Here is a 14,377-nt window from a genome sequence, read left to right as displayed (position 1 = left end):
AAATTTTCACAGTGACCAAAACTAGTCATCCACTCTTCCTATCGATCGTTATATCATCTACACATCATCTTATCTACAAGTCAATTTACTCGGTTGATGCATCGAAGGCTTCACATAATTCATTGAGAATCTGGGGGAAGGACGTGCCTCGAGGGCTCAAAAGGCAAGTACATTTTTTACTTCACTGTTACTTATAATTTTGTTATCGTTATCTTTAAAGAGTTGTACGTGACTAACACGAGGTTTCCCAAATTTTCGTGCTTTGTGGTGTACCGTTCACTAAGTTTTAGAATTTTTTAATGTTTGATGGATGGGAGTTTTGCCATTTGGAGGCTGATGTTGGTTTTTTTTCCAAAGTTTGCAATGCAATTCCGTCAGAGGCTCTGGTGGGCCTCTGCAAGATAACGGCGCCCTGTTCGAATTCAGTCGCGACCTTCTCTTATCTACCTCGAAGATCGTTGCTTTGAGGCTTGAGCGTTGATCAATCGATTTGTGTTTGATCCAGATTGCATTTTAGAATAAGAACACATGGATTAAGACCTTGAAAGAGAGGATACCACGCACTGGATATTAACGTTTAACTGCCTGTAACGCTACATTACGAAATCGTTCGTGAAGGTTACTTTAAAACAGTTTTTTTTTTTTTGTTTTGTTCTGGTTGTCGAATCTCACCCCAAGAGTCATAAAAATTCTCCCCAGCAGAAGAAAAACAAACTGCCGAGAGTGAACGTGCATTCAGATTCCCTTGACCGCATTTTTTTTTTTCGGTTTTAATTTTATATTTTATAAAATGATTCTTTAATACCTGGGCTTTTAAAAAGGAATCCCTTTGTTTTGACAAAGAAATATTTTCGGAATGAATCTGTCATCATTAATGGGTCCTCATTTTCTTCTTTGGGATAAATGAAATCCTCGCTTCCTCCTTTCCCATTTTTTAAATCTTGAAAGGGTCCCTTATTCAAGTATTGTGACTAATTTGAAAATGGGGTTCGAGGCCAGTCATTCGCCTACTTTAAGAGAATACCACCACCAGAAATCAACCGTAAAACGAAGTTTTCAACTCAGCAATGTCCGTGACCAGTCGTGCGGGAACGTTGGTGGGGCCCAGGCGGCCACGATATTATAGGCTCGTCACTGGTCAGCAACGTGCCGTAGACAGCGTGGGCCAATTAGCTCCTCTCCATATTCCATTTTTTTACCTGACAGGGTCTTTTTTTTTCTTTTTCTCTCTCCCCTATGTTACCACTCCTGTGTGCTACCACTCCTGTATACCTGGCCAAGGCTAGACCCATTTTATACAAGCTGTTATTTGGGTTTTTCGGTACAACATTTGTTGGTTTTCATCAACTCTGTCCTTGGCACATGAAACAGAATTCGAGGAGAAGTAAACGCGTAGTGGGTCACGATTCATATGAAAGACTTTGTGTGATGGGGGGTATTTATTACGTCCTCCAATCTGGAAAGAAACGATTTGTTTCGTATTCGTTGCTCAAAAGTTTGTTCAAGCGACTCATTCGATGATGAATGACTTCATCCACCGAAAATTTGGCGAAACGTTTAAAATTTGAAAAAAAGGTGCGCGCACGCATCTGCTACAATCAAAAGCGGTTGCGGTTTTTTCGTGTTTAACGCGTCAAGGTTGACGATACAAAACTCTCGTCGTCGTTCGAGGTGATTAGGCGAATTCGGGTCAGTAGCGTTCCCACAAAGCACGTTTTAACGATTGAATTAACTGGCGGGCAACTGGCAGGCGGCCTGAATCGATTTTGTCGAGAGCGCGACATTTGAACGCTTGATTAGCCGGTGAAATGGTGGTCGGTTGGAGGGGAATTCCGAGGTGCTAAAACGCGCATGACCGGTTCGAATCGCTTAATTTTCTTTTTTTGCGTTCGTATCGGTCAAACAGACTCCCGAGTCGGCAGTCGCTATCGCTTTGTTTACAAAGGAAGATGAAGCAAAGCTGCACCGGTTCAACAACAAATTATTGCCGACTGAAATAGAAAACGGAAGTGAAGCATATAAACGACAAGTTTTTGATGGGATAAATCGAAAAAAAGAAGAAAACTAAAGTGGGTCACGGACTGCACGTAAATCCCTTTCGAAAACAATTGTGAATTGTTCAACTCTCTGCGGTGAGTCCCTCCACTTAATGAACATCGGGAAATGGGACTGACGTCATTTGATTGTTTTCTATTATGTTCATCGAGGATCCGGTTTTGAAAAACAAAAGCTTTAATCAAATTCTCGTTATTATTTTCACACATTATTTCTGAGGGACTAAAATGAGAAATTCGAAGAGTTTGTTGATCGTCTGACTCAAAATTTCCCTTTCACTGCATATAATATAGCAGCTATTGGGTGGGTGGTGCCTCCTGGTCATACGGAACTCCTAAAGGGATTTCCCATCCATATTTATTTTTTTCTCCATTTTCCTGTGCAAATAATCCCTGGATGACCTCCCTGGAAGCTCCAAAGAGTCAAAGGCCGGGCTCACGCGGGCGTAGACAGACATTTTTTCCGCGTGTTAGAAATCTGAAATTTCCCGAATCATATATTTAATTATTATTTTTCTTTTTGCCATGTCATTTCCCGGTTTTCACAACGCTCGAACGCCTTTGCTGGACGTTCGTGCGTGAGAGGTTCAAGGTCGTCCAGGTGGCGATTGAAATCAATCCCTTTTTTTTTTTGAAGTCCTTGACGTAACATCGACTTTTTGTTTTAGGTTTCCGAGTCCGAATTTGCTGTACGTGATCAGACGGCACGTTTAAGTACAATCAAATTTATTGTTGTTGACGTGCAACAAACAAAGTTACGAAACGCTTGCGCTACCAGTCGCTGATGTGACTTGCAAGGACATGTTGTTGTTGTTGTTGTTTCTAGTCACTTTAATTACCGGAAGATGCATGTCGAAATTCATAATCAGACTATACTCCGCCGGTTGCACCAGCAAATTTGATGGATAAGTCATACTTTCGGGTAGGGTCAGGGTTTGAGATTCGGTTGGGTGGAACGGCCTTCCATCCTGTTGTTCTACTGTTTCAATCACGCTGGTGTCAGAATCTGACGGATGAAAGAGAAGCTCGCCAGTATTTTGTTTCGTTTTGTTTCCAAGAAAAAATTTGCCAACGTCATCAATTACAGAAGCAGTAGAGTGTGCGAACTTTTTAAGCGGATTCCGGGGCGTTTGTGTGTGTGTGTAACGTGATTCCGCCGTGAGCACGTGCACGTCAGAATGAAACAAGTGAAAGACTTGCGCGCGACTCAACTAGATCAAGGCTGTATTAAATGTTTTAGTCTAACCATCGGTTACAGTCGGACAAATTCACACAGTCACGACGTCTCTTTCTCTCTCTCTCTCTCCACCCACACCAAAAAGTCTGTGGCTTCCTCGACATCCGCATCCCGCGGTGGCTGCAAAAAAAAGTTCCCAATTCACCTAGATTTTGTTGGGTTCTTTGTGTTATTTCTTCTTTTGGGTTGCCTAAATCAACAGACGGTTGTTTTGTTATCCTTCCAGTAGTAGTCCCTCCACATCCCAAATGTACGTTTCTTTGTTTACCACCAGTAGGTTGAGTACACCCCGTAGGTCATTTCCTTGACTGAAGCAGCAGCAGCGGCCGTCCTGAAGGCCACGTGCTCACGCACTCACCGCACTCTGGGCAACTGGAATTGTCGTCAACGAAAGAAAAACAATCCTCCCCTCCGCTTACCACCGCCAAGAGGGTGGTGGAAAATAAGAACCTGCTGCCACGGCGTACGGAACCTTAGAGTCTGCCTTGTTATTTTTCCTTCCCACCCACCACCACCACCACCAACCACCTCGCATTGCTCTTTCTCTCTCGTGTCTTTGAACAATTTATCCAGCAGTAGAGTTGTAAAAATACAACACGAGGAGAGAAAGAAAGAGAGAGAGAAGGTGGTCTTGGATAGCATTGGAATGATGTAGGGACCGAGGGGTGGGCTATAGTCGGATACCCGGAGCCCATAAAAAGGACGGACGAACGTCTGTAGCTCTTCACTGTAGTGCCTTTACATGAGCAAAGAGCCGGTTGATTCTCTCTCTCTCTCGCTCGCTCGCTCGCTCTTTGGCTGGTGTTTTTGCTCTACGGCAGACCTTTTTGTGCGTCATCCCAGCCAACGTTGTTCCGTTTGATCGATTGACCCGCTGCGCTATACTCCAGCCGCCGCCCGTCTGCTCTTGTCGAGTGTTTCCGTCTTTCTCTGGTCCACTTACTTTTTTGATTTTGAATACCAACGTTCCCAGCGGTGCCTTTCTTTGGAGTGTGTTTTTCTTCAATTGATTTTGCCGGGAAATTCAATTCTTGTTTGATCCATTCATCGGGATCATGAGTTCGTCCGGAAGTAATCCGGCATTGCCGCCGCCACCGGCAGCTCCCGCCGTTTTCAACATGCGCGAAATGCGCGAGTCGCTGGCACTTGCCGAGCAGTTGGCCAAGGCGTCCATGTCGAGCAATAAGGGACGTTCTCATCAGCTGCAACAACTGGACGCCAACAATAACAACGAAGGAGAGGAAACGCCTCGTTCCTACGTTCCTCCAAAGCAACTGCTTCTCTATTTGGTCAGGTTAGCTATTGCCTCAGATTTTCTTGATAAGTCCCTTTGTTGAATTGATCGCTGTTGAGATTTCGCAAAAACAAGGAGCCGTGATATCCGTGAGTGGGTTACGTCACGACCGTGCCAATTGCGGGTGACGACATATGTATGTCGAGAGTGTGAATCCCTCCTCATCGGTTAATGAAGGGAAAGTTGGGCTGTGCATATCCTGAATGGAAAAACAAAACAAAAAGTGCGATATGATCGTAGATCAAACTTGATTCTTTCCCCCCACCTTTTGTTTGTGGTGGCTGGGAATGAATGAACTTTTTCTTTTTTAGAATAATAATAATACCGGAACACATGTAGGCAGCACATGTGAATTTCTTTCAGTGTTCTCCGAAATGATGTAATCATTACCGAAAAAGAAAGAAAACAAATGAGGCATCATTTCGAATTATTATTAGTTTCTTTCTTCAACTCCCATTTTTACGAATTCATGTCAAGTAGTACGGCATTCAAATCTCGTGCAAGAGAAAAAGGAAAAGCGGATTCATTCGGATGATAAAACCAAAGCTTCTTTTCTCTGAGAGAAATCCGACCAAAGGGAAATCTCCTGGTGAAATTTCACTCCCAACTTCCTTTTTTTTTCTCTTTTCTTTTGAAGTTTACTTTTTCTTCGTCTCAATTTTAAGCCCGAGATTGGAAAAGTATAGCGCTATGACGTTAAGTCCTTGCCAAATCCACGTTGGTTTTGAAATTCTCCTCGTGTCGTAGCTTTGTGATAGACGTAAACAGTTTGGAATTATTGATTAAGGACACATTTTCATGGTTCCTGACTGTAAATGGTGAGAACAAGTTCATTCTTCCTGTTGATCTATTTTCTTCCTAGTATCGAAAGTCACATTTTAGACTCGATCACCTCAGATTTGTCTTCCTACCGGCAATTACTAGGTTCATTTGATAATCAGCCTTGGATATTTTGTCGAATTTTGTCACTCTGTTGTTGTTGTTTCCGACCTTGATTATTGACGTGTTTTCTCGCTTTTGTTTCTTATGCACCGTCCAGGATGGGAAGTTTCACTTCGGCACCCAAAATGGTCAACGACGACGTCCAGGACGACGATGTCGATTTCGAAGGTATCACCACTGTCGAGGACATGTTGCAACGCTGTCGCAAAGAATTGGCCGCTCTTCCAATCCGCATTGAACGCAATTTCCCGCGTGATCGCCCAGCCGGAAGTATCCGCCTTCTGCAATGGAACATCTTGTCGCAATGTATATCGGCTGCTTTCTCTATCTCTTTCACCTGTCCTGTAATCATTAAGATTAATGACATTGATTTCGTGGCCCAAAAGCCCTAGGAGAACACAATGATAATTTCGTTCGTTGCCCACTGGAAGCTCTTGATTGGCGCACTCGACGTTACCGAATCGTTGAAGAGATTGTCGAATACAATCCTGACATTATTTGCCTTCAGGTGCGGCGTTTTTCTATTTCCTCCCTATATTTCCACAAAATATTTTGTTAATAACCTGTTGTTGTTTTCGACGCTAACCGGTTTCTTTTCTGTTATGATTGAAAATAGGAAGTTGACCACTACCAGTTTCTATCAAGGGCCTTGCGCACTCAGGGATACGAGGGTATCTATTTCCCCAAACCGGATTCCCCATGCATTTACATCAAGGGCAACAACGGGCCTGATGGATGCGCAATCTTCTATCGCGCCAACGATTATGAATTGATTAAAGTTGAAACTCGAATCGTCGAAGTTTGGCGTGTCCAGAGCAACCAGGTAAAAAACGTCACCACTCAATTATCAATTCCTATCAGGAAACTCACTTTCGCTTTCACTCGACTCGGAAAAAAGGTGGTTATCTTGACAATGCTGCGACACAAAGCCAGCGGTCGTGAGATTTGTGTCGCCACGACGCACCTCAAGGCCCGCCAAGGCGCCCTATTATCGACGCTGCGCAACGAGCAGGGCAAAGACATCCTGGACTTCCTGCAGAACAACGTGGACGTCGCCGACTGTCCCATCATCATGGCAGGTGATTTTAACGCTGAGCCAAATGAGCCCGTCTACTCAACCATTAGATCGGACACGCGTTTCGGATTCGATTCGGCTTATCGCTGCGATGTCGACGGAGCCGAAGAGGCCGGCCAGGAGCCGCCTTACACGACGTGGAAAGTGCGCGGTGAAGGGGAAAGCTGCCACACTATCGATTACGTCTTCTTCAGCCGGCGACAACTCGGCGTCAATCAGGTTTTGCCTTTCCCCACCGGAGAACAGATTGGGCCGGATCGTGTTCCTTCCTTCCAGTATCCCTCCGATCACTTTTCACTCGTCGTCGACTTTGACCTACTTCCCTCCGCCAGCCAAGCGAATGGTGTTTTGAACAAGCTATTGTGCGTTTAGAATCATAAAACAAAACAAACAAAAAATGTACATACGTAATTTCTGTTGTCCAGCTCCATTACGATCCTGTTGAAACGTTTTTTTTTTTTACCCTCTTAAAAGTTTGATTTGATTCCGACAACCCCATCCTAAATGGCTCCACGGATTGACTATTTATTTACTAAAACCACAAAATGATTCTTCTCTCGTTTCTGATTTTGACGTGTCACTTGTAATGCGTAGGTACCAATTATCATGAACGCTGTTTCAAATGACAACGGGTGAGGGTAGAGATAAATACACGCCTGTTTTGCGATTCTTTTTCTAGCTATTTACCAGCCTCCTCCTCCGTGAGCACCGCGATTCCGTGGTGTATAGATACGAGTCGCTTGGCCTCCTCTGGGTCGATTGGTAATTGTCGGCCCCTCGTCTTGCGGGTCACGGCGTAGATACTTGTTCTCTACGATCCGCAACGCACCTGTGTAAGCAAACAAGCAATTACGATGAACTGTGGGATCAATGCATAAAAAAGTACCAGCCAGATTACCTGATTCGACAAACATGACTGTTGCTGATTTACGAGCTGGATGCAGCTGCTGGATGACAGCTGGATAATGCTTTATAATGCAAAACCAATACATATGGAATGAATGAAAACTGTTGGAAATTCAAACTTGTTGGTTCGCTTACCTTGTCACTAGATTCCCATTTGGCCAGACAGAAATCGTCGACTGCCCATTGCTCCTGAGATTTGGGAGGAGCCGCAGTCCGGACTTCTACTTGAGTTGAAATCTGAGTGGCAGTGGGTTTGGCTTCCAGGCCAGGCCAGGCTTTGAAGTCGTCGACCAGAGCATCAACCGGACTTCTGCTGGATGGATAATCTCTACTATAGCTTCTTTGGTTTGAATATGAATCTTCAATGTCTCGATGAGATCCTCTTGATCCTCTTCCTCCTCTCCCTCCTCGAGACGAACCTCTTCGATCGTGATAAGACCGCCCTCTCCCACCGTAAGATTGCTCTTGATCAAAGTGGGAGTTTCCTCCTCCTCGAGAACTTGTCCCTGCTGAGACTCCCCTCCAGTCTTCTTGATGAGACCCTCGGCTACGATGCGATTCTCTTCTGTCTCGATAGGAATCGTCGTAGTTGGAACCACCTCTTCCACGATGAGACTCTTTTCTGTCTCGATAAGAATCGTCCTGATTGGAGCTGCCTCGTCCGCGATGAGAATCTCTTCTTTCCCGATATGGATCGTCCTGAATATATGAACCTCCTTGTCCACGATAAGATCCCCGGCGTCCACGACCATTCTGCTGGTCGTTTCGATCCTGGTAAGATCCCCGTCCCCGAGAATACGATTGTTCTCCCGATCCCGAAACTCCATAGCCGGGACGGCGGTAGACGCCGTCACGTTCCCAACTGGGTCGATTTTCTTCTGCCTCGTCTAGTCCGACGTAATCTTCTTCATCAGAATAGGCGGCGTTGTCTTCTTCCTTTGGTGTTTCACCAATTTGCGGTTGGAGAAATTCGAAAAGACGAATTGAATCTCGAGGTTTCGCAGAACGCTCTTCGTCTCGGTACGAATTTCTTTCGCGGCGTTCTCGTCCCCGTCCTCTTCTCTCAGTTTGTTGCATTTCCAGCTAAGGCGAATTCAACAAAAATACGGTTTTAAAACATTCTATTCAAAGCTACTAGAGAGAAAAAATGTAATTACTTGACGTCCGGAACCTTTGATGACTTTTGTTACGCCACTGGCGTCAGCTGCAGCTGCGATAGCATCTTGCCTTTGGCTAAGAAACTCTTCATCTTTGACGACTTTTTCCTTTTCCTCTAAAGTCTTTTTGTCTTGTCCATCGACGATATTGAGAGGTTGTATTCTGCGACCAAAAGGAACCCATGGAGGTGGGCCATCCTGGTCCTGTGACCTAACGTGACCAAGTAGCAACTGTAATTGAAATTGATAATTAGGAGAAAGTTCATTCTGTAATTCAGCTTGTCCTGAAATTAACATTTTTGATTTCACCTGTTGAACTTTCCATTCCTCAATTAAATCAGGCACTTCTCCTCCCATGAACTGAAGATTTTTGGCATCAAGCAAGATAAACCCATTCCAGAGTTTGACTTCTCTATTTAATCGAATTTTTGTCCCAGGTGGTGTAGCCAAACTGTAATACAGTGAATAATGTAATAGATGTATGATTAAATATTCGAATTAAATAGAAACCTTAAACTTGTAATCGAACTAATTTAGCAATAAACCAAAAATTGTTGCAGTCATACCTTATTTTTGAAATGTGTTCAAATTCTATTCCATAACAAATGGTTTTTCCATCACTTAAGGCAACTTTCAACATTCGAGGCGCAGCCTCAGAGTCAACATTTTGTTTTGGGGCAGAAATTATTTCAACAGCCTTTATTTGCAAGACTATAGGTGTTGAAATCTGAAAATGTGAGAGAAAGTCTGCAAAATTAGAATTATTGTACAACCTTATATAGAAATCAAATGGGTTAATAATCACCTGGGTAACTTTACCCGAATTTACTCCATCTGGAAGACTAGGGATTGCTAAATTTTTCAAGTCTTCATCTATGATCCATTTCTGAAGTAGAATATTGTTTACAGAATGAAAATAAATTAAACTTTCGTACAATGATACACACCTCAGGGTCCCTTAAAAATCTTTTTTCCTCGTTGCCTGCTTCCGACTCGAAGTCTTGAAATTGTTTCTTTATTTTCTCTAACGAAAGGTTCCTTAAAACAAAAAGAGTCAATTTCACGTTTCAAATATGTAATGGTAAGAGAATTTTTCTGACTTACCAACCATTCTTTTTCAAAGAAACAAGTGCTTCTTCCATGACAAAATTTATTGGGTGGTTTGAAATCAACTGATCTATTATGACTGCCTTGGTTTAAACCAAAGCTAGTTTCTAGTTATCTTTCAATTTTATTTTAAATTATTTGAGAATCGTTTAAGATTTTTGATTGATTATTCGATTTTTTGGGCTGGTAGACAACGACACGACTGCAACACAGACTAGTTGCACCATTGCCGTTAGATGGCGTTTGTGAACGATTTTCTCAGTATGGTCACGACACGAAAGCAAAAAAAGATCGTCTCGTATAATAACGTGAATCGTGATACAGCCAATACCGGGCACAAACATATAAAATTTCTACGTCGTAGCCTTCGTGATGTGACGTAGACGGTAACCATAAAAGAATAAAAATTGGCATTTTTTTTGTTATTATATCGCGTCTCCCGCCCCCACATAGATTGTAGTCTACAGTCTTGTCTGAAAAACAACGTGCGCATTAATGTTTGAACTAAACAATAAATGAACTTTACACACACAAAGCTCTAGGGCACATTCATCTCACCAGTGAAAGCCTTCAAGAGGAATAACTCTGTATTAAATCATTTTAAAACGGAATACCATATTCATATTAGTTGGATGACTAATCATTCCGGAACTACGTATATTATTCAATGAATAATTAAATAAATACCTTTCAGTCAATTTTTTCCCCTTCAAAAAATGGCCTAACAATATTAAATCCTCTTTTTTCTCAACAGTTTTTTTTTTATCTGTATGTTTTATATTGGGCGTAACTGGACGGCCCTCCATAGGACCCATAAAATTCCATAAAAAGTGCACAGCTCGCACACTCCAATCTCGGTTCATGGTAGGGAAAGAAACAAACGACAACATCTCCTTCATTGACAAGCCGTCACGCATTTAATTTACGGCAACGCATTTTCCACCCGCGTCTTTTAAATGGTCTTATTACAAAGTGCGTTGTTTTTATCTCGACGAGTCATCGGGAAGGAATTTTATTTATTTTAACGAGAGTCACGTGGGGTCCTCATAAACATAAAGCCCTTGATGATGCGGCCAAAAAGAAAACAACGCAACTCGTAAACACGATAGGAAAAGATGGCTCAACATCTTAAACAACATCTCTACGTACATCTTTATTTTTGGGGGGGAATTTCAAAAAGAAAAAATTCAACTCTCAAAGAAATAACCTAGTAAAGAACTATAGTATCTCTATTGCTTATTCCCATCTTGTCCAGCATGCTCTGCACACAGCAAAAAAGTTTACACACAAGTCCAGCCGAATTGATGGTAGACCGGGCGACCGCGATCGTAGCTCGACTGGAATTCAATTATCGAACTCGGGCGTCATGCCATCAATTTGTTTGTACATTGTGTGTGTAGTGCGTGGGGCCATCCAATAGAGATGAGATGCGAATATACCTATAGGACGACAGTGTCCGTGTTGTACATGTATATACATAAATTGGTAAGTTGATTAGAGTCGACCCACGTCCAGCGGTACCACAACGGGCCCCAGAGTCGGGAAAAAAATTGCATTCAATCGTAATGATCTCCTGTAGAGGCGAAAACGAAGTGTTTGTCAATGTTTGATGCTGTGTCCCCCCCCCTTTTCTTTTCTGTTTTTAAACGAGTTTTTCCTCGATGGCAAACGAAGCTGCACCATTTTTCTATAGAGATCCTGCTGGGCGAGAAATATTGTATAGCACCGGGGGGAAAATGGAAAAAAGAAGAAAAAAAGGTGCGGCTTTGTTGGTGTTGTTCTTATCAAAAGTGTCCCATCTCCTTTTTCTTCCTCAGAGTGTCCAAAGGAAAAGAAACGCCCAACTTTTTTTCTCGGGATCTCCTTGAGATGTGTTGGGTTATCACACACCATATGGGAAGGTTCGATACATATTGTTTGCTCTTTTATTTTCTTCTTCCTTTTTCGATACTATCCTTTTAGTGGAAATAGAAGTTTGACAAGAGAGAGAAAGAGAGACGGAGGGGTTGTATAAGCTCGATAAGCTTATTATGTGATATCATTCCATCAGCAGCACGCGCTTCTCTCTCTCTTTTAACGGAAAATGTGCACACAATAGGCCAGGCAAAGATCTTCTCGAACAGCAGCTGCTATTTCTTTAATAAAGGGGAGAGCAGCAGCCGCAGCACGAGCGAATCTTCTTCTTCCTTCCCGTGTGGCCGCGCATGGATTGATCTCTACTTTCTCTCTTCCGTTGGATTCGCTCCGACTGGCTTTTGTCTTAATCGGACGTTTTCTGTGCAAATGAAAATGGTGTCGTTTTTCTGTTAAATGGCACGCACAACCGTCGATTGGGCCCGACCCGGCACCTGCGATCCTATTGAATTCTTTTAAATTCCAACAAATATTTCCCCAACGCGATAAAAAAGAAGAAGGAAAAAAAGAAGACATGAAATAAATGGACTCTGCTGGCCATGTAGGCCCAGGAGCGAAATATACACACATCTCTCCGGAAATGGGATTTTATTGGAAAACGGGCCGGAGCAATAGCCTCTCAGCCCCCCTACCCGGAGGAGCAACTGCTGTGCCAAATGGGTGGAATGGAAAAAGAGAGAGAAAGATCTATCTACACCATGGAGTGAGTCATCTACTATATCTACTATATACTGCAGATATCCCTCAGCGAAAAGAAAAGGAATAAGAAAAAATAAAAATAAAAAGTCTGCGATCCGGTCACACACTTATATAAAGGTGGTGCGTGCGGATCGATGGGACAATTGATTGGCGTCCAAAATATTAGATATCCCATCTATTATTTCCTTTTTTCTTTTCTTGTTTTGTCGGTAGGCGACCATTTGATGACCTTGTCTTCTGCGGGGTATACAACCCGCTGGATGTGTCTATCCATCTATAAGGAAAACGGAATCGAATGGACACATCACCGCAATAATAACAAAATACGACCCCCCACCTACCGACGGCTACACCCTTCACGATTCTCAATTGAAATGAGAATAGAATTGCCCGGAGTAGAGTGGGAGAGACGACGTCCAGTTAATAATAAAAAGGTAAAAGCGACAGAGACTAATCAAATCAGCTGTGATGAGGCCATTGTCCAACTACACACACCAATAACACTGATCCCCCCACCCATCTCTTTCGAGTTGAAGCAATTTACACCGCCATGATACACGACTTGTTGATAGCATCAAGACTGAAAATGACAAACAAATAACATTTTGAACCCCAAAAAATGTCTGCCATCGCTAACTTTTACCGCACAATGGAATTTGTGTCACACGAAGTAGACCGGGTCAACTTGTACGAAGGGAATCCAGTCTGATGATAAATCAACCCGTCCATCACAAATTATTGTATATACATAATAATTATGTAGTCAAGGTTCCCGAAATGTTATTGCGGCGGCGGATAGCAACACGGACTGTCTATTAATCTTTGATATGAACAAATCCGTCCCCACCAACCCAAAAAATAATATGGAGAATTAAATTCATTGGCCAGCCCGAAAACTGGCTCAGCTCGTTATTTTCTTTTTCTTCCCGTCAATGTTTACAGTTACGTCAACAGGCGTCAGTAACTTCCCACGAATGTAAAAGTTCATCAAATTATTATTATCAGACTACTAGAAAAAATAATAAATACAAAGATGAACCTTTAGCATATATTTTACATCAAAGTTCGTGGGAGTCATCACGCAATAATTATCGTATTCCGATGGTGCTGCCTTTGAATTTCTTGCGGGGAAAATGTAATCATTGCAATTAAATTTATCGAATTTTTTTTTTCTTTTGGCACAGCGTGCCGAGCCTTGTGCCAAGAAGAGATTGCAACAAGAGACGTTATGTAACAAGAAAATCAATAACAAAAGCTGCTGACTGGAGACTTTTACCATTTGGGCAAAATCCACTCAACTTTGAGTCCCTTAAATACACAAAGTATATGTATACAAGCACAGTGCACATCAGTGTGTAGTGAGGGGGAAAAAAGAATTTCCAAACAAGAGCGGCCATCTTATAACTCTGCGTCTATTTGTAAAGGCAGGAAAATATATATGTATGTCTGGAAGACAAGAGAATATGTCTAGTCTCTCTACACACACACACACATGCACATCATATTGACAGAGTCTCCTGGATTTCCCTGTGTGTGTGTGTGTGTGTGCATTCAACGTCTTTTATATCAATCCCGATGCGAAACGAACGAGCCATTCGTGTATCGCTCATCCAGCGCTATTTCCTCCTCCTGTCCATTTAATCAAAAAGACCCTCCCCCCTACTCCCGGGGCAATGTCCAACAGGACAGAAAAGAGAGAGAGAGTCTCTTTTGTGTGTGCAAACTATTTCGTCCATCTGACTAAATACAGTCGACTCGAATATGTTGGACGTGAAATAAAGCTTTTCTCCTCCTCATCCAGACATAGAGGAGGATGTATACTATATTACTGTGTGTGCGTGTATAGACGAAAATGCTATAGCTCTATCCCGCGCTGTATATGTGCAACATCAAACAGTCGCCGTACTTCTTTTCAGACAGAAAATTTTTCTTTCCAGCTATGGCGTATATTATAAATGAGCTTTTCATTCCTCGTCATCACATTTTCCCTTA

The 14,377-nt window shown here is 42.6% G+C and overlaps 2 protein-coding genes across 5 annotated transcripts; one reads left to right on the top strand and one right to left on the bottom strand.

The window, feature by feature from the left end:
• Positions 1 to 29: 29 nt before the first annotated feature.
• LOC124196533 (nocturnin-like) lies at positions 30 to 7,269 on the top strand. 3 transcript variants are annotated; one of them, XM_046591663.1, is made up of 6 exons: positions 74 to 167; positions 3,914 to 3,916; positions 5,625 to 5,833; positions 5,914 to 6,035; positions 6,144 to 6,350; positions 6,426 to 7,269. In XM_046591663.1, exons 3-6 carry the CDS (start codon positions 5,626 to 5,628, stop codon positions 6,972 to 6,974), a joined length of 1,086 nt encoding a protein of 361 aa, XP_046447619.1. In that variant the 5' UTR covers positions 74 to 167; positions 3,914 to 3,916; position 5,625; the 3' UTR covers positions 6,975 to 7,269. The 3 variants fall into 3 exon arrangements, with proteins under 3 accessions (XP_046447618.1, XP_046447619.1, XP_046447617.1); XM_046591662.1 differs by lacking the exon at positions 3,914 to 3,916 and having other exon boundaries at positions 30 to 163; XM_046591661.1 differs by lacking the exon at positions 74 to 167 and having other exon boundaries at positions 3,914 to 4,585.
• Positions 7,163 to 12,524, bottom strand: LOC124196531 (tudor domain-containing protein 3-like). Of its 2 annotated transcripts, XM_046591660.1 has the most exons (9): positions 9,770 to 12,524; positions 9,613 to 9,703; positions 9,471 to 9,551; positions 9,232 to 9,392; positions 8,975 to 9,116; positions 8,666 to 8,896; positions 7,644 to 8,591; positions 7,501 to 7,570; positions 7,163 to 7,431 (listed from the first exon to the last, which is right to left on the bottom strand). In XM_046591660.1, exons 1-9 carry the CDS (start codon positions 9,805 to 9,807, stop codon positions 7,286 to 7,288), a joined length of 1,908 nt encoding a protein of 635 aa, XP_046447616.1. In that variant the 5' UTR covers positions 9,808 to 12,524; the 3' UTR covers positions 7,163 to 7,285. The 2 variants fall into 2 exon arrangements, with proteins under 2 accessions (XP_046447616.1, XP_046447615.1); XM_046591659.1 differs by having other exon boundaries at positions 8,666 to 9,116.
• Positions 12,525 to 14,377: the final 1,853 nt, after the last annotated feature.

This window comes from Daphnia pulex, chromosome 6 (genome assembly GCF_021134715.1).
Source record: "Daphnia pulex isolate KAP4 chromosome 6, ASM2113471v1".
Classification (NCBI taxonomy): domain Eukaryota; kingdom Metazoa; phylum Arthropoda; class Branchiopoda; order Diplostraca; family Daphniidae; genus Daphnia; species Daphnia pulex.
Note: the sequence above shows the minus strand (reverse complement) of the source record. Positions and strands in the feature narration are given on the sequence as shown.